At 32.9% G+C, this 23,754-nt stretch overlaps 4 protein-coding genes across 5 annotated transcripts in view; 1 reads left to right on the plus strand and 3 right to left on the minus strand.

Moving 5' to 3' along the window:
* The window catches only part of LOC111626263 (protein PFC0760c-like), a 42,586-nt gene extending 41,318 nt beyond the window's left edge, over window positions 1-1,268 (minus strand). The window contains exon 1 of the mRNA XM_023369581.1: window positions 1,099-1,268. The gene's annotated coding sequence lies outside the window, so the exon portion shown is untranslated. The remainder of the gene's footprint in view (window positions 1-1,098) is intronic.
* Window positions 1,269-7,258: 5,990 nt separating this feature from the next.
* Window positions 7,259-10,454, plus strand: LOC111626260. The gene is made up of 5 exons (XM_023369577.1): window positions 7,259-7,403; window positions 7,924-8,148; window positions 8,397-8,585; window positions 8,932-9,076; window positions 9,753-10,454. Exons 1-4 carry the CDS (start codon window positions 7,357-7,359, stop codon window positions 8,993-8,995), a joined length of 525 nt encoding a protein of 174 aa, XP_023225345.1. The 5' UTR covers window positions 7,259-7,356; the 3' UTR covers window positions 8,996-9,076; window positions 9,753-10,454.
* Window positions 10,455-12,862: 2,408 nt separating this feature from the next.
* Window positions 12,863-15,929, minus strand: LOC111626258. 2 transcript variants are annotated; one of them, XM_023369575.1, is made up of 6 exons: window positions 15,749-15,929; window positions 15,210-15,222; window positions 14,998-15,170; window positions 14,552-14,749; window positions 14,061-14,205; window positions 12,863-13,384 (listed from the first exon to the last, which is right to left on the minus strand). In XM_023369575.1, the coding sequence occupies exons 1-5, from the start codon at window positions 15,793-15,795 to the stop codon at window positions 14,142-14,144; spliced, it is 495 nt and encodes a 164-aa protein (XP_023225343.1). In that variant the 5' UTR covers window positions 15,796-15,929; the 3' UTR covers window positions 12,863-13,384; window positions 14,061-14,141. The 2 variants fall into 2 exon arrangements, with proteins under 2 accessions (XP_023225343.1, XP_023225342.1); XM_023369574.1 differs by having other exon boundaries at window positions 14,998-15,222; window positions 15,749-15,927.
* A 5,329-nt stretch (window positions 15,930-21,258) lies between these two features.
* Window positions 21,259-23,754, minus strand: part of LOC111626264 (probable chitinase 10) — a 29,206-nt gene continuing 26,710 nt past the window's right edge. The window contains exons 11-17 of the mRNA XM_023369582.1: window positions 23,183-23,250; window positions 22,645-23,102; window positions 22,469-22,572; window positions 22,277-22,400; window positions 21,987-22,172; window positions 21,798-21,920; window positions 21,259-21,724 (exon numbers count right to left, since the gene is read on the minus strand). Of these exons, the coding sequence (XP_023225350.1) occupies window positions 21,299-21,724; window positions 21,798-21,920; window positions 21,987-22,172; window positions 22,277-22,400; window positions 22,469-22,572; window positions 22,645-23,102; window positions 23,183-23,250 (1,489 nt within the window). The 3' untranslated portion in view covers window positions 21,259-21,298. The remainder of the gene's footprint in view (window positions 21,725-21,797; window positions 21,921-21,986; window positions 22,173-22,276; window positions 22,401-22,468; window positions 22,573-22,644; window positions 23,103-23,182; window positions 23,251-23,754) is intronic.

Genomic DNA, 23,754 nt, shown 5'->3' on the forward strand with positions numbered 1-23,754 from the left:
CCTAAAAATAAAAGATTAACAAACTTTAAAAATCAATTTGTTTTTACTTCAATTAAGAAAGTATAATTTTTTTGTAAATTTCTCCTTACTTTCTATATATTATAATTAATATTTTTAAAATTTTTTTTAATTAATTAACTCTTATAAATGTTCTATATTAGTTTAATTGTTTTTTAGAATATAAGATCAATTATTCAATCAATCAAGTTTTTCTTTCACAAATAAAACACCTAATTAAGAAGACATATACACTAGTATCATCACATCCATAATTAAAGCAAAAACAACTCCAACTTCTTTAAAAAATATAAAAACAATAAAGTTACTTCTGTATTAATTACAGACACAACAATCCAGTCAAAAAGTATAAGACGACAAAGGTGATTGATACAGCTAAAAGGACAATTAATATGCCTAAATAAAATTATTCCCTAGTAGTAACATATTCAATAACAATTGATAAACATCACAATGACATCAGCTCATGAAAAAATATTTGTTAAGGATAAAACTAAATATATACGATGATATGTCAGATAAAGAAAATATGATGATTTGACCAACAAGCATAATCTTATCCGGATCATAAAAAGTACACGAAAGACGAAGATATCGATACGATAAATCATCATCGTCATTACATACTTTCAATATCTTTCTATTCAATTATAAATTATTAAATCAATTTTCTAATGAACTAGGGATTTTTTATAAAAGGAAATACAGTAGTTTATCTCCTTATATATCAAAAACCAATTTCAATTACTGTAAACTGAGTTGTATGTAGTGTATATGGCTTTTATAATATAGATCATTACCCAATGTTTAAGTATACAGTAAATAATAGCTGTGAATATATTAAATGAATATTAAATCTTACCAATTATGATGTCAGAAAAAAAATCTCCTGGTTTACAAAACTGAATTTTTTAGATTGATGGATGATTCATCGCATATTTCGTCTTAAGAAATTTTACATTTAAATATGACGTAAGTTGTGGATTTTTATTATCAAATCAGCGTCAATCAAGTTTAATTTTTAAAGGACACATTCTTTAACCCTAATATTAGGCCTACACTTTTTATGATTTTACTTACCTCCTGGAATGATCGATTTAAAAATACATCTTGGTCGAAACCTCTAGCGCCTTATTTCGCCAATGGATTGTATTTTTGAATAAAGAAACAAAATTAAACTTGATAAATATCTGACGTCCGAAAGCACGAGTGGTTCATTTTACATTTCTAACATAATTATTATTGATAACACTACCGCTACCTGGTGTCTATATCGTAAAGCAGTTTCCGATCCTCGTATGTACATCGACGGTCATTTTTTTTTCTTCGTTTGTCTATCGTAATTTTCTGCCTTTTCGTAGATTTGAAAGGCGTATTTAAAACAAATTCAAGCTAAATAATAATTTTTTAACCATGGAAAAAATACAATGTAATCGAAGCGACCTACATAACTGTTATTAAATATTTAATCGTGTCACGGATTGCTTTGAATATATTATATTTCGTAGTTTTAATCTTAATTTACTGTATAAATATCTGCAGACAAATCAAACCGACATAAATTAATAAATACTGAATTTATAATTAATTAAATATTTAATGATATCTCGATCATTAAAACTAACAACAGGATGGATCTATACATTTACCTGTTTTACTAGATTTACATTTATCTCAGTCTATAAATTATATAATAAATTTATTTTATATTACAACATATATTTTCTGAAATCATATATACAATATATATATTATATATTAAAGGAATGTTTTTATTATATTTTTTATAATTTACTTATATTTGATTATATTATAGTGTGTACAGAGAGCATAATACATTCAATAATAAGTATTTACTGTACAGTATGTTCTACTATTTCATTAAAAAATATATATAAGCGTATTGCTTTTTCGTACGATAAGTACAGTAATTACAATTATTATTTCATTCATACAACTATTGAATCTAGCAAACAATTTTATAAATATTGTAACAGATCCAGCAACATTTTTTTTAAACTATTTGCCCTGTAGGCACTAAGAGGACCTTTTGTTTTAGCAAGCCCATTTTGGATTCGGCTAGGCCCACAATGGGGTGGCCGGATAGAGAGGGACGAGGCAGGCATATCTGGCCGGACCACCCTTCGAAAAATTCCTGAAGTTTTTAACTGTCTTTGGGTCCGCCGGAATAGTAGGCTGCTACCTTAACCGCTTGGCCATCCGAATGACAATCCTGAAGCTTATAGTGTGCCATCAAAATAATATAAATTTAAACACACTTTGCAATGATGATACTGCACATTATAAATGAACATTTTATTTATAATGTTCTATAGTAACTAAAAATACAATAATGTAATCAGAATTTTACGAAATATTTCAAGGTTAGTGAAATAATATGTAACTAGTTTTGGATTGTAAAATCAAAAACTTTTCCACTAATTTAAGCAGGTGTATTACTGCTTTTTCTGCAATTTATATATAAAATATGAAAAATCTAATATGGATGTATTTTATTTATCAATTAATTACAGTGTAAAAAGAAAAAAACCTATTTCAGAATTATAAGCTTCGGTGTTAATTATGTAAGAAATAATAAATTTATCTGATATATAAAGTACATTAATTTAGTGTATTAACAATAATTATTCAGGAATTCTGCGATTATGCCCTCTGCCCTGCAAATTCTCGAGAAAAATTTAAAATCTTTATAATGTCAAAAATAAATTTATTACCGTAATATTGATAACTTGTAACATTTTTCAACCAATAAAAAATTTAACATAATTTTGTTCATTTTGTAATAAGGTACAATTTTTTTCTGCTTACTTACTTCAAAATATATCCCAATATCACAGATAATCCTTCCTTTGGCATGTTTTTGACAATCCAAAACTTTATTGCTTCTCGAAGATTTGCTTCTTTGGCATTCGTAACTCTGACACGTGAATTTCTTTAACTACACTGGTATTTCGGTCAAATGCTCAAAATTATTGGAAAGTCTCTTCCTTTTCATTTTTAAAATCTTAAAAATTCTTTAATTTGTCGTATCACGCTTTTGATTCCTATGATATGGGATCCTTTGATACATACCATACGTATTATGAATTGTTTGACCCCGTGAAATGTTTGAAAATTTTACAGAGCTGAACACAAGTAATTGGCTCTTTCGACATCGAAAAACTAGAAATGCCTTTTTGGTCTGTAATTTGATTAATGGCCTATGACGTGCAATGTCTTAGCGTTTTCGATTCTGTCAATATATGAATTCTGAATGTTCATTTACATTCTGAAACAGAAAATATATTGACAACAGACGACAATTCTTTTTTCTGCAACTTTCTTAGATCTTAATTTAAATAATTTTGGATATTTCGTTTTGTCTTTTATACCATTTAAACAAACAAAATTGTGTTAAATATTTTGATTAAATATAAATTCTGCAAATAAACAGTTGTATTTTTGTTTCATGCAGGATGAAGATATTGGAGAAGTTCAGGAGTTGGTGATGTAGCCTCAAAGTCAGATTTGACAAAGGAAATGTGGTCAACAGAATCTATAAAAGTGAGGAGTTGGCCTATGTCTTTGCTCTCCTCACTGCCATGCTGGAAAATTCAAGTTCAGGTAATGTTTGATGGGCTACAGAGATTGTACGGACATCACGTCATTCCGGGTTCTGGCAGAGATCTTTACTCAACTGGACAAGATTCGCCCAGTCGGAAAGATATGTGAGACATGCAGGGCTGAGTGCAGCAGAAACTCTATCCAGACTGTATGATCGTGACGAGCAGCATTTGGTACAATCCGAGGATCTGATGAAGTACATATTGTGGAATTCCAAACATGTGGTGGTGAAAACTATTCTTTGTCATCCACAAGAACTGGCACCTGTGAAAAAGTTCACAGACTCACTCACTTTCTCGCAGTGCTTCCTGCTTATTAATTTCCAGGATGAAAACTGGTAGCGATGGAGCACATCTTAAGAAGGCTGCTAACTTCTGCTTAGAAGCAGCATATTATCGTTTCTTTGTTGTTTAAGATGATGTAGTCATACTACAGAAAATTGTGGGGTGTGAGGATTAAAATGAGGAGGAGACAATTGGTTTATTTTTTCTCTTTTATTTATTACTAATCTAGATGTAAGATAATGGAGGATTTTCCCCCTGCTTGCTATACCAATACTTTGGACTTACTTCAAATCCAACCACCGAAATAACAATAATGCCGACTTTTCTGACAACACAATTATCGCATCCATTTGCCTACATTCTATTTGCATACCACAACAAACCTATATCAATAATAAGTAATTTGAATAAAACTTGAACACTGATGCACGTCTTTTTTTACAGTAATGGTTTTTTGCTGTTAAATTTTTAACTCGGCTCTACAGACTAAGAGTTCAGCATTTCCTTCACAGTTGTTTGGCCGACATATCCGGAACATACCATCCGAGAATTTATAACTAAACAACAGTGACGTAGCATGGGTGTCAGCCGCCCGGGGCGGAGGAAAATTTCGCCGCCCCCTTATTTAGGTATCTCAATTTAAAAAATAAAATTCAGTTTCGTCACAGAATAAGTAATGAAAAATTCCGTGCTAGTGTTGCCACCTTTTTAAAATCGCTGACCCGGACGGCAGGTGAGGTTTGTTCGAACAGAAGTTCCTGACGCATGCGTATATCATTTTGCAATGCGAAGAATAATTTGCAGTGCATGCTGGTTCTAGATGATGTACAGTTAGCGACTAGAAAGACTTGGATAGGAGTAACGCAAGTGATCTAGCTCTATTGGATATTGGAGGTGTATATGATTGCGAATGAACCGTACTGTACAAGCAAAAAAAAAAATGTCGACAGGTCGCGCACAATATCTCCGGACGGCGAGTCGGATGGTAACACTATTCCGTGCTAATTTCAATCGGTCCGAATCGTAGGTGGACGAAATATGAAATCAAATGGTTCGAATTCTTACAAGATATTATTATTATTTATTATGAAATTTTGCCGCCCCCTAAAAAGTGCCGCCCGGGGCGAGCCGCCCCTGCCGCCCTCCCTACGCTACGCTACTGGATGAAACGCTAAATATCGTTGAGAAGGGTCTAAAAATATGTTCGATTTCTTGCATAAATGCAGAAATGACATTTAAAATGGAATAGTAGAAACCTTATTCTTCACGGTGGCGAAAAAACAAGAATAATAAAGACAAAGGAAATCGAAAATTACAACTTACGTTCGGCCGAACGTCGGAAAAAGCAGTTAGAAGTAGCAAAATTTCCGGAACCCATAGCTCTGGAAAAAACACTCTGATCCGGAAAAGAAGAAACGCCGTTGGAGACAGTTCGACGAAACGAATCAGAAAATGTATTTATATGCAGAAGAATAGAGAAAACTCTCGAAGAAAAACTTTGCGAAACGAACAACTGAGGTCTTGGATGACTGCTCAATCGATACTTTTTGTTTTTCTGTTATTCTTGCACTGCAAAAAACTGTTTGTGTTGATTGGAACCGAAGAAAAATTTTCAGTTGCACGTCAAAAGTCGAAAAGTGCAAACATTATTTCCGGACTCTTCAAACATTCTTTATTTTTTTCATCATTTATAATTTACGTCTTCGGGTTGGTTCAAAAGATACGATGCAGCCATTCCTCCCTATTCAGTGTTGTCATTTTCCTAAACATATCAAAAGCAAATGGCCGAAATAAAAAATCTAACGGCAAAATTTCAGAAATTTTTAAAATTCTTAGCAAATATTAAGCTTTAAATTTCGTACAAAATATCTTGCCCCCACAGACTATTATTGATTTTTACATCACGCTATGGGAGAAACCCCTGAATTGCTGGCACTGCATCTGCTAATGTGTGCGTATCGTCCACTTTTACATTGGAATCAATGGAAACGTTTGGCTTTGTTCGGTGCCGTCGTTAGAGTCGGGCAACGGGCCAAGTGTCTAAAGGAGGCCCGCCCTTCAGGAGTCTAGTTTTTTGGTTTTTAAAGTTTTCGCGGTAATGTGACGTTGTGCTCACAGGAAATGCATTAAACCACAGTAGCTTCCTTGTATCACGTTTAAGTATTTATAACGCAGAATATGGTAAAAAAAATTCTTCTTGTATTCGGATAGAGAAAACGAGAACGTTTATTTGATTACCAAGAAACGGATACGCGTACAAATAATCCCGAAACAGTTGCATAGGAACTGTTGTTTTTAGCAATAATATACCAAGGAATAATCTGTACTTTTTGAAGAGCAAAGGGCCATTTTTGGTTGCCTTCGCAACATTTCTATATTAAAGACGAGGACGACCTTATGAATCATTTATGCATTTAGATTTAGCATCGAATAACGAATATAATCGGGATATAAAGGTGACGATTCATAAGACGAAATTCGAATATTTCGTGTCTACGCTACATTGATATAACTAATGAGACTCTATTACAATGTGTGAATACCTTCCCGAATCTATTGTCCATACAACACAAATATGCGAAAAATTCGATTTTGACGACGTAGTTAAGGATTTGGCACTGGCTCCCTTAATCAAAAATAGGAGCCAAATGGAATAACAGGGCTAACGAGAAGTGTATCTTAGACAATGCGATTATTGCTTTAAAACCAGTGCACCTGTCTTCGCTTGCAATAGCAAAATTAACGTATGGTTAGAGTTATAAATTCAAACACTTCTGGTGAGAAAGATTTGCCACAACTTCACAAATGTTCAGCCGATTTTCTATTAAATTAAGCGTATAAAAACTTGGAGGGAAATAAAGGAATTTTAGCACGACTTTCCTGGTGACATTAAGCATCAGTTTAATTAATATTCAAGTTGCCGACTAAATAGTTATTCGGCGGGTGTGATTCATCAGATTCACGTTACAATACACGCTTTGTTTTATAATTATGTATATGGAATCATTTCTAGAAATGGCCATTAAATAACCATCTCTCCCGATATTACGGTATAAATATCAAGTTGTTGTTGTATTTTCGCCAAGTATTTGCTTTAATTTCGTTTTATATTCCCGTGTAAGGTCTTGGTTAACGCAAAATGTCTATATTTACACGTTTGTATTTCGTGCCGCCATCACGTCAGCACCACCACGTGCATTTTTCGAACCGTCTCTATTCTAACCCCTATCCCCACACCGGTGTGACGTGGCTTTTTAATCTTTATTATACACGCGTCAGATTCTGAAATTATAATAAAAAAAAAATCCAAAATTCTTCATTAAATTCCCGCTTTTTTTAACGCGTAACAAACGAATTCAACAATTGATGTTGTTGTTGTTGCGTAGTTTTGCTCTTGGACGAAGAGTGCGATTTGGAAAGCGATTCGAAGATGTTTTTTGATGGTAGAGAGTATCGACCCCTGCCCCATCCTCCTGGGTAAGAGATTGTTTTACATTTCATTACTATTTATTCGGAAAAGAAATTGGTTTTAGCTTCTTTAAAGGCTTTAAAGAAAAACTTCCGTCTACAATATATAATTAGGCCTAATTAAATTAAATGTAAAGATTGAAACTTTACGATTTTTGTGTCTTCCTGTATTACTGTATTGCAATAGAGGGCTTTATAAGGCACAGTTCGGTGTTAAGAAGATAATTTAGGGCTTTTCAATTTACTGTTGTTTAAACGAGTAATCGGGTCTCTTTTATATCACGGATTAGGTCGTTAATATGACGAAATTTATTAAAATTTTAAACCCAACTTCGTTTCAATATGTTCAATATGTCAATTATAATATTCAATATGTCTTTTTTTAAAATAACAGAAAAAGATTTAGACTAGTCGATTTATAAAAGGCCCTTTCCTTCTGTCTAATAAACTTAAAAGCACGAGGATCTAATTAGTTTGAGAATAGAATTAAATAATTATTGTATTGTGAATTTTCTCTTTGCATATTTAGGGAGGGATTGGATGTGGATGTGCGAAGATTCGTCAGTCCACAAAATTTGGATTATGTTAAGTTTCGAGGCAGAAAGTTGAAGAAAGGCCTCTCGAAGCAGTACGGACCCTCGACCGGTGCTTTCGAAGGTCTGGACGTTTTTGAAAATAACATCAAGCCTGCTTATAGAAAAGCTGTGATGAAGGTTCGACCAATCTGTCAGACGGCCTGCCAACGTTATAACAGGTAAATTACATTACTGCTTGTATGTAATAAACTTGTGTATATTATATGTACGAGCTGTTTAACGAGGGGTTATTCTGAGAAATACGAGGAGTCATCGTTTTAATTTTTCGATAAATAGTAATAAGTTTAATAGTTTCTTGCCCTGATGGGAAATTAAAGAAAATGTTTTCCAAGTGTTACTATTTATAAATATTCATCGTAATTCAATTCCAAAATTATATATTTATTGTATTTCTTTCCTTGTTTAGTGAGAGATTGGTCGAAGATGTGGAGGATGAAGGAGTGAATAATAGAGAGAGCGTGATTCCTCCACGAAGCACCAAAGACCCGGCAGAGCACGAAGATTGCGTGCAAGATAACCCTGGCCATTCCAGGGATAGAAATACATTGAAGAAAGTCGGGTCGTTCTTTAAGAGCATGTGGAAACCCGTTAAGAGGTAAGATTTTGTGCGCGTAAGTGTGGCGCTAAGCCCAAGTATCGATTAGGCCAAAAATTTTTATAGCATTAAGATTTGAGTTGGAAATGTTTGCGAATCGCATAACTTTCCCGTATTGTTCGGCGCTGTATCGGCCTATTCGTCCGTGTCATTACTGATTGGATGAAAAGTTGAATTCAAAACGTCACCGAACCAATGAATTAGTAGAAAATTTCGTAATCCAACTTTCGTTCTTTGTAGGCCAACATTTACAGCCCATCGATACAGCGCCGCAATATGTTTTAATGAAATTCAAATGGAGTTATACGTTTTCCATGAATAATTATACTTCTTTTTCTACATTTAGATCCGTGCAGAAGGTGTGTAAAATGGCCAGAAGTGGAGAATGCGAGTACGTTCGGTTCGAGTAAGGATCTCTTTGCTTCCATCTGTCAAACTCGACAATAAGATCTGCTCTGTGATTAGCTGGATCTGGGCAGAGTTGGCTAATTGTAAGTGTGTATGGCAACTTTATTGTATTCTACACCAAACACTTGGGAGATTTTACGGTCTGGGTTTATAAATTGATACAATATCTAACCGCGATTTCATAATAACCCGCAATTAATGGCCGGACAACAGAAAAATTGGAAATATTTATGTATACGGTATTAGCGTGGAAATGTATTATATTTTGATGCGATCGATTTCGATGCGATTACAGAAAAGCCACGTTTTTAGGGTATCGGGCATACACAGCCTGTATATTCCTGTCCAAGTACTCACAATAATACATCCTGGCTATAAGTTGCTGGTCTCTTGACACAGCGAAAGCAATGGTATAACTGAACGTAGAAATTAAATTATCCAGTAATCTTACGTGATTACGCGGACGGGAACATGTTAAAATAATGGAATTGACAATGACATACTTGTTACACACATGACACGTGGCAGTATGCAATTAATTGCGGTAAGCGATATCATTTGGCACGTGACTTTATTTCCATTTTAGAAGGAAATAATATTCTTAATTTTGTTTTCATTTAAAAATATTCAAAAAGTAACAAAAAGAAATGATAAAGTTTAAAAATTAATAAATAAAATCTAAAACGCTCCTAAAAATTGCAAAAATAATTTTCAATTTATAAGTAAAAATTAAAATATTGGTTTTTCATTCACTTTTAGATATGGTTTTTTCTGCAAACCATCGATGACTTCTCCTGATTTTGACATCCCGATTGCGTCAATGCCAAGTTCGATTATGACTTCCCAATTTTGACTTTATCCCGGCTGTGTCTCCTTATTATTGTCTTTTAGTCAATTATCATTTACCCGAATTGGTCTACACGAATTTGGACTCTCGATTTATGTCTACTTCACGAATCTGGACTCTCCCGAATTACGTCTACCCCGAATTTGACTCCTCAATTGTGCCTGTACTCGAATTGGACTCTCCCGAATTATGTCAACCCCGGATTTGACTCATGAATGGTGTCTGCACTCGAATATGGACTCTCCCGAATTACGTCTATCTCGAATTTGACTTCAGAATCCTGTCTATATTGGAATTTGGACTCTTCCGGCTTGTGTCTGTGCTCAAATTTGACTCCCAATTTTTGTCATCCCTGGAACTTGGACTCTCCGGAATTGTGTTTTAATTTGTTATTGGAACGACACGCTCAACAAATTGATATTTGTTATTCAGACACTAGTAAAAGGATTAATTGCAAAACAAATTTTTTATACATAAAACGTTTGATAAATTAATTGATTATTAATATATTAATTAATAATTTTAATCTCAATTATAAATTGTTGTATATTTATATTTGTAAAACATTAATAGTAATTGTTACGGCCTAATTAAGGCATCCAAGCGATAGTCGAGAGCTCTCGCACACATTAAAATATTAATTAATAATTTTAATCTTAATTATAAATTGTTGTATATTTATATTTGTAAAACATTAATAGTAATTGTTACGGCCTAATTAATGCATCCAAGCGATAGTCGAGAGCTTTCGCACACATTAAAATATGTGTTCGGACCTATATAAATGTTATTAAAAGTCTGTTTAAAAGTGCCTCGATAATGAATAAAACTTATGAAATTTGTAAAAACATAATGTTTAAAATAAAACAGTTTCTGCAGATCTAATCTTTTTCTGTTCTTTTGTAAGCGCATTCCTTTTAAGAAAGGATAATTTTAGAGAAACAGTTAAAATGGCAAAGGCACACTTGCCACTCCGAGGGTTTTATTTATTTATTTTTTCACTCGCTTCTCTGGGCACTAAGAGAGCCTCTTTATTTAGCGAGCCTGTTACGGGTTCGGCCAGGCCAAACACATCGGAAGGACCACCCTGAAAGATTCCAAAGGTTTTTTGACCGTCCGGATTCGATCCCAGTTCTCTGGAGCAGTAGGCTGCTGCCTTCTCTAATTAGTCATACATTACTCCGAAAGGATATGAATCTATGGCCGAATGGTATAGTTGTCAGCTTGCCATTGGCGATAATGCACCTGTTTGGCAAATTATTTTTCATGAACATCGTGATAGGGAACAAAACTAGTGTTTTCCTTTAATTTTTTCACATGAAAAAATGTTTTTAAAGCCCAAAAATAGTACAAAAAGTGAAACTTTGTGAAGTTAATATGAACATGTAAATGAAAATTAAATGAACCAGATTTCTTTATGCTCAGGATGTAAATTAGCAACTTATTTCGACGTATTTAAGCAGAGAAGTAACTTTTACATGTTATATGTATACGTACAGTACATACATACTAATGAATACAGGCATACCTCGACTTACGTCGTTTCGAGTTACGTCGTTCCCGATTATACGTCGCTTGTTAAAAAAGTATTTGAAAAAATAAAAATCAAGTTTAAGTCATTTTATTCGACTTTACGTCTGTCCGCCACAAATATTGAAGTCGTAATATCACTAGATAAACGTTTAAAGCACATAAAATCATATTAAAATATATACAAGTATGTACTGTATTTACAGTACGCGCATTCGTAAATTTAGATTATTTTTTTTGTACTATATTAAAAACTAAAATTTATTTGTTTGTAAGCTTAAAATAGATTTTTATTAACCATATATTATTTAAAATGCTTTCCTAGTGATAAGTAGATTCAGGTAGATACAGGGTGTTTAATAAAAGAATTGAATTGAAATTGAATTGAATTGAATCAGTTGCCAGATCGACGACGTTTTCTGACGGTTGACCGTTTGACAGGCAAAGTCGAAACGATACTGTATGCTGCACATTTGTGAGACGTTCTGTCGGATAATTGGCCGTAGAGTTGTCTTGTTGTGCGCAGCATGTGGAACGCTCGGACTTCGTGCTTACCGTTTGGGTACCAGCTTGCCAACTTGATTGTTTGGCTGTAACGTAGCGTAGGGAGGGCGACAGGGGCGTCCCGCACCGGGCGGCACTTTTTAGGGGGCTGCAAAATTTCACAATAAATAATAATAATAAGCAGATAGCTAAAAATTTTATACTTACTTGTTAGTATCAAAATTTAATTGTTGCACTCGGTGAAAACGGGTAAGATCGGCTATAATCTACTAACCTTAATCTTTGCTATCGTTACTTTTCCCGAGCAACGCCGGGCACATCTGCTAGTTCACAATAACAGTATTAGCAACACCCCCGAATCTCGAGTATTTATGGGTCGTCGTTGATCAACGCCTGACGTCGCCTGGCTTAACCCGCAACAGGCTTGCTAAATAAAGAGGCCCTCTTAGTGCCCAGAGAAGCGAGTGAAAAAATAAATAAATAAAACCCTCGGAGTGGCAAGTGTGCCTTTGCCATTTTAACTGTTTCTCTAAAATTATCCTTTCTTAAAAGGAATGCGCTTACAAAAGAACAGAAAAAGATTAGATCTGCAGAAACTGTTTTATTTTAAACATTATGTTTTTACAAATTTCATAAGTTTTATTCATTATCGAGGCACTTTTAAACAGACTTTTAATAACATTTATATAGGTCCGAACACATATTTTAATGTGTGCGAAAGCTCTCGACTATCGCTTGGATGCATTAATTAGGCCGTAACAATTACTATTAATGTTTTACAAATATAAATATACAACAATTTATAATTAAGATTAAAATTATTAATTAATATATAAATAATCAATTAATTTATCGAAAGTTTTATGTATAAAAAATTTGTTTTGCAATTAATCCTTTTACTAGTGTCTGAATAACAAATATCAATTTGTTGAGCGTGTCGTTCCAATAACAAATTAAAACACAATTCCAGAGAGTCCAAGTTCCAGGGATGACAAAAATTGGGAGTCAAATTTGAGCAAATTGGGAGTCAAATTTGAGCACAGACACAAGCCGGAAGAGTCCAAATTCCAATATAAATAGGATTCTGAAGTCAAATTCGAGATAGACGTAATTCGGGTGAGTCCAAATTCGAGTTTAGACACCATTCATGAATCAAATTAGGGGTAGACGTAATTCGGGAGAGTCCATATTCGAGTGCAGACACCATTCATGAGTCAAATCCGGGGTTGACATAATTCGGGAGAGTCCAATTCGAGTACAGGCACAATTGAGGAGTCAAATTCGGGGTAGACGTAATTCGGGAGAGTCCAGATTCGTGAAGTAGACATAAATCGAGAGTCCAAATTCGTGTAGACCAATTCGGGTAAATGATAATTGACTAAAAGACAATAATAAGGAGACACAGCCGGGATAAAGTCAAAATTGGGAAGTCATAATCGAACTTGGCATTGACGCAATCGGGATGTCAAAATCAGGAGAAGTCATCGATGGTTTGCAGAAAAAACCATATCTAAAAGTGAATGAAAAACCAATATTTTAATTTTTACTTATAAATTGAAAATTATTTTTGCAATTTTTAGGAGCGTTTTAGATTTTATTTATTAATTTTTAAACTTTATCATTTCTTTTTGTTACTTTTTGAATATTTTTAAATGAAAACAAAATTAAGAATATTATTTCCTTCTAAAATGGAAATAAAGTCACGTGCCAAATGATATCGCTTACCGCAATTAATTGCATACTGCCACGTGTCATGTGTGTAACAAGTATGTCATTGTCAATTCCATTATTTTAACATGTTCCCGTCCGCGTAATCACGTAAGATTACTGGATAATTTAATTTCTACGTTCAGTTATACCATTGCTTTCGCTGTGTCAAGAGACCAGCAACTTATAGCCAGGATGTATTATTGTGAGTACTTGGACAGGAATATACAGGCTGTGTATGCCCGATACCCTAAAAACGTGGCTTTTCTGTAATCGCATCGAAATCGATCGCATCAAAATATAATACATTTCCACGCTAATACCGTATACATAAATATTTCCAATTTTTCTGTTGTCCGGCCATTAATTGCGGGTTATTATGAAATCGCGGTTAGATATTGTATCAATTTATAAACCCAGACCGTAAAATCTCCCAAGTGTTTGGTGTAGAATACAATAAAGTTGCCATACACACTTACAATTAGCCAACTCTGCCCAGATCCAGCTAATCACAGAGCAGATCTTATTGTCGAGTTTGACAGATGGAAGCAAAGAGATCCTTACTCGAACCGAACGTACTCGCATTCTCCACTTCTGGCCATTTTACACACCTTCTGCACGGATCTAAATGTAGAAAAAGAAGTATAATTATTCATGGAAAACGTATAACTCCATTTGAATTTCATTAAAACATATTGCGGCGCTGTATCGATGGGCTGTAAATGTTGGCCTACAAAGAACGAAAGTTGGATTACGAAATTTTCTACTAATTCATTGGTTCGGTGACGTTTTGAATTCAACTTTTCATCCAATCAGTAATGACACGGACGAATAGGCCGATACAGCGCCGAACAATACGGGAAAGTTATGCGATTCGCAAACATTTCCAACTCAAATCTTAATGCTATAAAAATTTTTGGCCTAATCGATACTTGGGCTTAGCGCCACACTTACGCGCACAAAATCTTACCTCTTAACGGGTTTCCACATGCTCTTAAAGAACGACCCGACTTTCTTCAATGTATTTCTATCCCTGGAATGGCCAGGATTATCTTGCACGCAATCTTCGTGCTCTGCCGGGTCTTCGTTCTCTTTGGTGCTTCGTGGAGGAATCACGCTCTCTCTATTGTTCACTCCTTCATCCTCCACATCTTCGACCAATCTCTCACTAAACAAGGAAAGAAATACAATAAATATATAATTTTGGAATTGAATTACGATGAATATTTATAAATGGTAACACTTGGAAAACATTTTCTTTAATTTCCCATCAGGGCAAGAAACTATTAAACTTATTACTATTTATCGAAAAATTAAAACGATGATTCCTCGTATTTCTCAGAATAACCCCTCGTTAAACAGCTCGTACATATAATATACACAAGTTTATTACATACAAACAGTAATGTAATTTACCTGTTAAAACGTTGGCAGGCCGTCTGACAGATTGGTCGAACCTTCATCACAGCTTTTCTATAAGCAGGCTTGATGTTATTTTCAAAAACGTCCAAACCTTCGAAAGCACCGGTCGAGGGTTCGTACTGCTTCGAGAGGCCTTTCTTCAACTTTCTGCCTCGAAACTTAACATAATCCAAATTTTGTGGACTGACGAATCTTCGCACATCCACATCCAATCCCTCCCTAAATATGCAAAGAGAAAATTCACAATACAATAACTATTTAATTCTACTCTCAAACTACATTAGATCCCCGTGCTTTTAAGTTTATTCGACAGAAGGAAAGGGCCTTTTATAAATCGACTAGTCTAAATCTTTTTCTGTTATTTTAAAAAAAGACATATTGAATATTATAATTGACATATTGAACATATTGAAACGAAGTTGGGTTTAAAATTTTAGTAAATTTCGTCATATTAACGACCTAATCCGTGATATAAAAGAGGCCCGATTACTCGTTTAAACAACAGTAAATTGAAAAGCCCTAAATTATCTTCTTAACACCAGGCCCCGAACTGTGCCTTATAAAGCCCTCTATTGCAATACAGCAATACAGGAAGACACAAAAATCGTAAAGTCTCAATCTTTACATTTAATCTAATTAGGCCTAATTATATATTGTAGATGGAAGTTTTTCTTTAAAGCCTTTAATTGCTAAAACCAATTTCTTATCCGAATAAATAGTAATGAAATGTAAAAAAATCTCTTACCCAGGAGGATGGGGCAGGGGTCGATACTCTCTACCATCAAAAAACATCTTCGAATCGCTTTCCAAATCGCACTCTTCGTCCAAGAGCAAAACTACGCAACAACAACAACATCAATTGTTGAATTCGTTTGTTACGCGTTAAAAAAAGCGGGAATTTAAGAAGAATTTTGGATTTTTTTTATAATTTCAGAATCTGACGCGTGTATAATAAAGATTAAAAAGCCACGTCACACCGGTGTGGGGATAGGGGTTAGAATAGAGACGGTTCGAAAAATGCACGTGGTGGTGCTGACGTGATGGCGGCACGAAATACAAACGTGTAAATATAGACATTTTGCGTTAACCAAGACCTTACACGGGAATATAAAACGAAACTAAAGCAAATACTTGGCGAAAATACAAAAACAACATGATATTTATACCGTAATATCGAAAGAGATAGTTATTTAATGGCCATTTCTAGAAATGATTCCATATGCATAATTATAAAACAAAGCGTGTATTGTAACGTGAATCTGATGAATCACATCCGCCGAATAACTATTTAGTCGGCAACTTGAATATTAATTAAACTGATGTTTAATGTCACCAGGAAAGTCGTGCTAAAATTCCTTTATTTCCCTTTAAGTTTTATACGCTTAATTTAATAGAAAATCCGCTGAACATTTGTGAAGTTGTGGCAAATCTTTCTCACCAGAAGTGTTTGAACTTACTGTATTCATTAATTTTTTGTTGTATTTTTTCTATAAGCTAAATTGATATCCATTTCCAAAAATTTAACTACATTACAATTATTTTATATTTCGGAAGTTGTAGGAATTTATTATTATTGTTTAATATTTTGGTCACAATCACCTACATGGGCTGAAGTCACCTCATTTTACGGTATATGCTCCACACTCCTTAAGTAGCTTTTTTAAAAAAATTCATTTTTTATCTTTAAATTCAAGTTTATTAATTAACTAGGTGAAAAGTTAGTAATCAAACTAGCCATCTTATCGATAATGACTAATTCTACTGAGGCTGAAGCTTACAATAACAGTGAAGATGACGACGACGAGTATAATAATATTTGAATAAAGAAATAACTCTTAACGAAGTCTGTATTTCAAATATATATTTTATTTTTTCACAGTCACTGTTTTTTTTCATCACCTTATTTTATTATTTTTGTGTTAATAAAACCAAAATTTTTGAAAATTATTATTCGCACTAAAAATTAATAATTCACTGTGTTAATAGTAGACATCTTTATATATTTTTAACATACACGCAAAAAAAAAGAAAAACATAATTTTGTCCAGCCAGATTACTTGTTCGCAACCACTGTGCGTCGTAAGGATTAGCGCAATTAAAACACAATCCATAGTTGCATATAATTTATTTTTAAAAATAATACGCTTCAAACCTCCAAAAAGGCCATCTCTAAATGACGGCCATTTATTCAAGAACGTTTTCTTTTGTTTGGTTTTTTCTGTACAGAATGCATGCAAAAACCTTAAACAACGATCATTCCCAATAACGACCTGTAACGGACACTTTGTACTGTACATGTGCTTGGTCGAGTGGCCAGTGGTGCGAAGCCATTATTCGTGGAATTATGACTAAACACTCCTAAGGCCCCCTAGCCACGGAAACGGTAGTCTTTGCGAGAATAATCCTGCGCGATACGAGAGGAACCGCAGGGTCAGACACTTTGTGATTTAGTCACTTGTTAGGACTTCGGGAGTGCAAGAAGCAAGAAGAAGAACGAACATATACCAGAGAAAAGATTTGAACCTTGGGGTACGGACTCACCACCTTGAACTTGTGCCCGGCTAAGATCCCCGTTAGACGTAACACGACCCGACAACTAAAAATATTATTTTTAACCTTTCATTAATTAAAGAGCGCTGCCCTCAAAATGACGCACGGAAAATAATAATGCACTATACAGCATTGTATCGCTTCTAGAAAATTTACGGGTATGATGCTCCCTGAAACTCCGCTTGCACCAAAAAAAAGTAAATTTTAACGTTTACCCAATCACTATTTTTATCCATGAATTCTTTCAACATTAATGCCAGTTGGACTATCGTCCTTTAATTAAGCTTTTTACAAAATTTAGTACTTTTGTCAGTCGTTCACAAATATACCCTTCAGAATCTTTCAGACCACTTTTAGACATATAATCACACACATGGGCCAATCTTCTTAGAACGTTCGGTTCGTTTCTCCAAACTTAAAATAGCTCTATTCTTAAAATTCCGTTCTCCGTCACTAAAAAATTATTTTAAAAAAAGTTGGTTCAACATGGTCATAAAACAAATATACTTATACACTCAGATGACTAATTGAAATGATTAATATGGTTTCACAAACGACTTCGACGGTGTTTGCTATTGCAGGCCTAAAACTTTAATGAATACAATAAAAATTTAAAGAAATATGACCTTAAAAATACATAGACCAAAACAGAGAATAACAATGTGTAAAAATTTTAAAGTGTATTAAAACTAAGGAAACATGAATGTAGTTTTATTTACCAAATATCTTTATTTGATCGGTCACAAATTACGTGTACACAAGGAGAATATCAGAAGATAATGCCGGTCGATGTAAGTGATGTAAAGATTGCAGTGCTAAATAAGGGATATTTCAATACTTTTGTGGGAATCCTGTTAATTTCTTCTTCTTCTTTTTTTTTTTGCTGATTTTCAGATACTTTTTGTTCCTCTGTTGTTTGTTTTTTGTATATTTGAGGTACTTGAAAAAGGCCAAATGGCCACAGTGTCTTTTGAGATTAAAGATTAATACTGGATGTTACTCATAAAAACATAACCATTTAGGATCACATCAAAGTATCTTAAATAATGCCTTAATGTACAAAAATTTTAACCTTTCGTCCAGTCAGATTCTTAATACGAACCATTGTGCGATGTATCGCTTGCTTATCAGTACTTAATGAATAAATCAACTATTATTAAGTTAGACTAATAATAGAACGTTTAGATTTAAAAAAAAATTACTATAATATTGCTTACAAGAGCAACTGCTCATAAAAATCATTTTTGTTTTTCTTCATGCATATAACAGAGCATTGAATTTGGCTATTTTTAAGAAATTTTCCATGTGCTGGCACTAATTATTTAATAAGGAGAGTGAGAGTTTCGTTTTATTATGTTTCGCTGTATTAGTTTGATAACTTTTATTTATAAAAAAAATTTAAAACATTATATTAATTTCATTTTTATAACTAATTCTGTAGATTTTAACAATGACTTTAAAATATTCGTGACTCCCGGCATACAGTACAAGTTAACCGATGTAAATTGCTAACAAAAAAAAAAAAAAAAAAAATACTGAAATCTCTTCTTTCCTTCCAAACTTATAAGTAAATACATCATTAAAAAGATGTATGTAAGATTTATTTGTCATTACTGTATTTATTTATATTAAAGTGTATAAATCAAAATTGAAATTATTACTAAATTAAAACTAAGAAGTTATCAATTTACTAAAGAAATTTTCAAACAGGATTGATGATGTATTCTTGTACTATAGCTTATTTTTTATATACATTAATCAATAATAGAATGTGAGAACGGCGAGAATGATAGCCTAAGCAATTTGGCCAGCAAGCGATGAATGAATGCCAGCTGCACTAATGACAAGTGGAAACGTTAGGGTATTTAACCTTACGATGAAGAAAAGTTTAATAATATTAAAAATGTTAATATATTAAACATAATAAAACATATAAATCTGTATACAAAATATATGTTATATTAACTATAAATGAATCTGTATTTACTATACACTGTGGCGTCATTAAACCGTTAGTTTTGGAAAGGTAGGACTATATGACAAAACGATTGGCAATTGTATGACAGTAGTGAATAGGGACGACTTAGCGTTCGTAGATCTACATGGCTCTCAGCCAGTTTACTCTTTAACAGTTTAAAAAAATAACATATTATTATCAATGTATGTCTTGTCTCTTTCATCCGACATCAAGTTCAGCGACAGCGTTATATCGTAGAACATACACATTCTTTAAAAGTTGTACTTATATAAGATTTTATGAACAAATGTTAAAAGTTTTCCGTCTTAATGGTGAAAATGTATTTGAGGTGTTTTTAATGGCTGTATTTTAAAATCTTTCCAATGTTACCCGTTGTACACCGTGGTTTTAGGAGACAGAACCATAGTATTGCACTGAAGAGGGACTTAACATTTATATAAGTCCGAAATGCATATGTGGAAACAATAAAAGAAGTGTCTAACCTGAAAGCTGTAATGATAGTCTACCGAACTTAATGTCGGATTAAAGAGACAAGACATACATTGAACATAATAACAGCTATCCAAAAGCGATATTTAGAATCTTATATTATTAATTATTATAAAATGGCAAAAAACTTAATTTTTAGGGTAGAAATGAGTTTTATAAAGACTGTAACGAATAAAATATTCATTAAATCCGACCCCACTCGAGATATATGTGACTCCCTCTATCTCCCCATTAACTCCACCAAAATTTAATAGCCTCGATGTCTTTTATACACAAGCTTATCGTGTCAAATTTCGTTTCTGAATCATTACCAAAATTTGAGATTAAACGAAATAGACCCCAACATAAATACACACAAAAAAAAATTCATGGTCGCGCGCGTGTCTGTGGAATTACGTATTATTTTTTACTTTTTTGGAGGGTTCAGAGATCTCAAAACGTGGAGATTTGCAAAAACCTGGATGGTTAAATTTGACACGATTCCAGGGCAGCGCTGGGCAGGGCAGGGCAACACTTTCCCTTGTTATGCATACATAACAGCCGGAAAAGTATTGATAAAAGTGATAATACAATGCAAATAAGTTACAGATATACTATTAAATATTAATTATTATTTGCCTCATATGTGCAAGAGATTATTTTACGTTCAATACATTAATTTCCTTTGTAGTAAACATAAGGTAAGTAACTCGAGATCATTCTACTTCTAATACTACAAGTATTCTATGTTCGTCAGTGAATACTTTTCAAATTCTCGGATACGATTCTTATCCATAAAAATACCTACAAGTTTTCGGGGATAAGGAGAACTTTTTGAAATAGAATAGCTCTCGATACTTCCATCTTTCGTTGGAATAACTTTGGATTTATTTGGATTAAGCCTAGTAATAAAACTTTTACGTATCTAAAAGAGATTTTACTATAAAAATGAACATAAATGTGTGACATTTATCTGATACAATTTAAAGATAAAGGAAAAGTAAAACTAAAACTTGTTACAAATAGATAGATAATCATCTACCGTGAGATTCCTATTTACACAAGCTTTGTTGTGATAATAAATGTACGTAATTATTAAAGCTTAAAAAATATCATTAAAAAGTGTCTTCTTAAAACATTTTTCTAACACTTTCATAGAAGTGATGTTAATTTATGAATATAACATTCAGAAATTTTACTTTTTTGATGACGATTATTATTTGAAAGTAATTATTTAAGTAATTGTAATTAAACATAAATTAATATTGTGCAAGCGCATTTATTATTAATGGAAAATTCTTAACATCCTTCGACAAATTCTGGATAGTTACAAGCGGTTTCTTTTGTATCGAAAACTGTATTCGGTGGACAATTGTAAATAGCAACTTCAAAATTGTTTCCTAATTTATAACATTGGTAAAATTTACTACAGTCTCCAGGATATCTAAAATAGCCAACACTTTCACATTCTATTACAACCTCTGGTATTTTAGTCGTGTAAATTGGTTTAGGCGGATTTGTTGTATGTACTTGGTCAGGTTTTCCGTAATTTGTTGTTTTAAAATTGTCAGGAAATACAGTCGGATCTGTATCAGGCCCATTTAGTTCATTTTTTATAATACTTAAAAGGGGAAATTTATGGCCGTGGCATAATCCTCCAAAGTCATCTGTATCGATGGACCACACCATACCACCGCTTAACCCGTGTCTTTTTAAATAGTCAACCTGAAAGAAAAAAATATTTTATAGCTGTTCCTTTTAGTTTTAAGTCGACTATAATAAATAAAATTATAAATACTTTTATTTTTATACTCTTTTGATCATCATAGCCGACCCATTGTCTATCTTTATGGGCGTATGGTGATTTAATCGAGTCATCCCATTCTGTCTTCCAATTTTCTTGTGTAATAAATTTGCATATCTGTTTAAATGAAATTATATTAAGGAATTTTTATTGAAACGTTGAAAAGTAAGTAATTCAATGTACCTCATTATAGCCCAACATGCCTCCTTCACCTGTAACTGGTCCTGCCGTTCCTGGTCCAGTAGCATATGCACCTAAACCGTGCTTATTAGCATCTTTCAAGGTAAATGATCGGCCATATAAAGGCATTCCAAGTACAAGTTTATGTTTTGGACATCCATTGTTTAACCAGTAATTAACTGCGAAATCCTAAATGAAGATAAAAAATAGTTTCCAGAAAAAATTTAAATTATATACATAATTAAATTAAAATATATAATGAAGTCATAATTATATTGCATTATTATACTTACTACATTGAATATTTTTTGACTTTCTGGTTCTTCTTCACGAGCATAAAGAGGAGAATTATGACCAGTAAAAGAATTCCATGCACCATTAAAATCGTATGCCATTAAATTAATAAAATCTAAATATCTAAAGTAAAAAGCATTTTTAAATACGTTTCCTTTAGGCATAAAAAATTATATTTGATTAAATCTTACTTCGACATTTGAGGAATATTATAAGCTACATCAATAGTAGGCTTTCCAGCAGAGACAGCAGCCGTTAATAAAAAGCCGTGTGGTTCAAAAGCTTTCTTTAATTCCTACAATAATACATTTTTTATTATTTAAGTAACATATTTTATTATATTATTATATTATTGGAAAACACTAACCTGTATTAAATAAATGAAATTTGTTCTATCTTCGGGTTTTCCTCCTCTCATAGCAGGATATTCCCAATCCAAATCCAAACCATCAAAATTGTATTTCGTTAGAAATCTTAAGCAGCTATCAACAAATATTTTTCTAGTTTTGTGGCTAGATGTCATTTTAGAATATTTAATAGAGCCTTCATTCCATCCACCTATGGCTAATAATGTCGTTAAATTTGGGTTCTTCTTCTTTAAATCGTTGAATCTTTGATAAGCGCCGAGACCCCAATTTTCCTTAAGATCCAAATACGGATCATATTCGACTATTTTATTATCTAACTCCAATTTGGCAAATCCGTATACTAAGTGAGTGCAAATAAAAGGATTGATATCTTCAATTACAAATTTTCCTTCACCATGTCTGTAATTGGCCCAACTTCCTAAATAACAGACTACTCTGTACGGTTTGTTATTTCTATCTGAAATGTTTAATTCAAGAAATAAAAATCTTTTCACTTCGTAAAATGTATTTTCTTTTTCAAAATATTTTATAACATACCTCTAGAAGCAGCTTCGTTCACCACGACCATTGCCAAGAGTGACAAAAAGTAGATAGCTTTCCGCATTCTAAAGTTAAATTTCGTGTATTAATTAATGGGTCTGTTTAAAGCGAATTACTCTTCTACGTTTGTCAATTATAACTGCAGAGTCAATACTAAAATAATGTGCATTATTTTTCAATTTATTTTATATTGCACCAATTGTTTTCATGCGTATGCGTAAACATTTCTTTATAAATTCATGTAATAATAGGGTATCAAATAACGGTTTTTAAGTTATTTTAAACATGATTATTTCAATTAAAACTACGTATAAATAACATATTTTTTAATGAAAATTTGTAAAACAAATTAAGAATTTAATTCTTATTTATCATTTCATAATAAGATTACGATATGTATTAAATGCTAAGTCAATAATTAAGAAAATTTAATTGTATTGTACATTATAGGTCTACAACAATATTTCAAATAGTCAAATCTTCAATCGACAAGTTTCGAATGACTTCGGAATTTAATTTAATATAGTTTTTCTCAAGTTTTACACATCCAGGTATCGGGGTTTTTCCTC

The sequence above is a fragment of the Centruroides sculpturatus genome, unplaced genomic scaffold, assembly GCF_000671375.1.
Source record: "Centruroides sculpturatus isolate CEXI.00-Female unplaced genomic scaffold, Cexi_2.0 scaffold369, whole genome shotgun sequence".
In the NCBI taxonomy this organism is placed as follows: domain Eukaryota; kingdom Metazoa; phylum Arthropoda; class Arachnida; order Scorpiones; family Buthidae; genus Centruroides; species Centruroides sculpturatus.